We start from the raw sequence: 1,370 nt of genomic DNA, 5'->3' as shown, positions 1-1,370 counted from the left end.
AAACCCTATACAGGGTCACTATGGGGCTCAACCAACTCAATGGCAGTTGACAACATATATAAACATTTACTTGCAAAGGAAAATTGAATTGACAGTGACTTCAATAAATCAAATTCAAATTTCATTGCATTATATTTGTTATAGACACAGTAAGTATATTTATTATAAACACAAAAGGTATGCAGTACTTTTTTTCCAAGCAAATAAAAAAATCAGTAAGCAAGCTATGTAGTTTGGTTGAGATGACAAGCAGTAACTCACAAAACCTTTATAAAACAGCATTTTATGATTTAGAGACGAGTAAAAAGCACTCCAGCGTACTTCAAAGACGACGGCTTAAAAAAATTATGTATTTAAACGACATTCCAGGAAAGACCCTCAAATTACAGCAAAACATAACATGCTTCACCTGAGAATCTTGAGCCTCTTTCTCTCGGATCTGCAGGCACTGGGAGCGGAACACCTTCCAGCTTAGGGGGGACGACAGAGGCCGGTGAGGACTCCAGCCTCCCGCCAGCAGCCCACTGCCCCACCCCGGTGCACCCCCTCCCGCTCCCGGAACCACAAAGCACTTCGGGACTCCACGCCTACCTGCCGCCGCTCTCGCAATTGGGGCGGGCGCAGGCAAACACATACAGCAGCCGATGAAAGGGGGAGCCTTCCAGTGGGCAGTACACTTGAACTGCCAGGGCGAGCAGCTGTCCGCAGCGTCCGCACACCGGCCTCGGAGTTGCCACAGCAGGTAGAGCGTCCTGAGGATTGGGGAAACGCTCAGACCCAGCCCCCGCCCCAGGACTTCGCCCATTCCCTTGCCCCGGGCAACCCCACCAGGACCCCGCCAACCCTGACCCGGATGCCAGCCCTCACCGGGACACCGCCTAGCTTGCTAGCGGTCCAGGCACCGGGTCCCTTGGGACAGCCGTGCACTGCTGCGTCCCGAAGACCAAGCAACACCGGCTTTCGAAAAGCCGCCATGACAACAGTGCCCACATGGAAAGGCGAGCTACGGTAGCCGAGGTGGGAAGTGGGTGCTGCTCCTCTGTGCGCATGCGCACTGCTGCAGCTACGCTCCTGAGTCTCCTGATGCTGAACTGTAACCTTAAGGCGTTTGGTGTTGCAGCTTTAAGACTACTCACAGGAGAGAAGCGTCAAAATCTTAGTGCCATAGCATTATGTGTCTCAGTACTGGACTGTGAACCACAAGGTCGGCAGTTCAAACTCACCAGTTGCCTCTCGAAAATCCTCGGAACCGGCTCAAAGATCTTCACAGTAGTGTGGAGTCTTGGTGTGGCACTGTAGGATAAGCACTGGATTATAAGGTCAGCAGTTTAAACTCACCATCCCCTCCTCTGAAACCCCATACAGGGTCA

The 1,370-nt window shown here is 51.7% G+C and overlaps 1 protein-coding gene across 1 annotated transcript in view; it reads right to left on the bottom strand.

The window, feature by feature from the left end:
- PDCD2L (programmed cell death 2-like) overlaps positions 1-975 on the bottom strand; it is a 20,624-nt gene extending 19,649 nt beyond the window's left edge. The window contains 3 exon segments of the mRNA XM_006867319.1: positions 410-470; positions 586-752; positions 868-975. Of these exon segments, the coding sequence (XP_006867381.1) occupies positions 410-470; positions 586-752; positions 868-975 (336 nt within the window).
- Positions 976-1,370: the final 395 nt, after the last annotated feature.

The sequence above is a fragment of the Chrysochloris asiatica genome, unplaced genomic scaffold (genome assembly GCF_000296735.1).
Source record: "Chrysochloris asiatica unplaced genomic scaffold, ChrAsi1.0 scaffold00104, whole genome shotgun sequence".
NCBI lineage: Eukaryota > Metazoa > Chordata > Mammalia > Afrosoricida > Chrysochloridae > Chrysochloris > Chrysochloris asiatica.
This window is presented reverse-complemented; position numbering and strand designations above follow the sequence as displayed.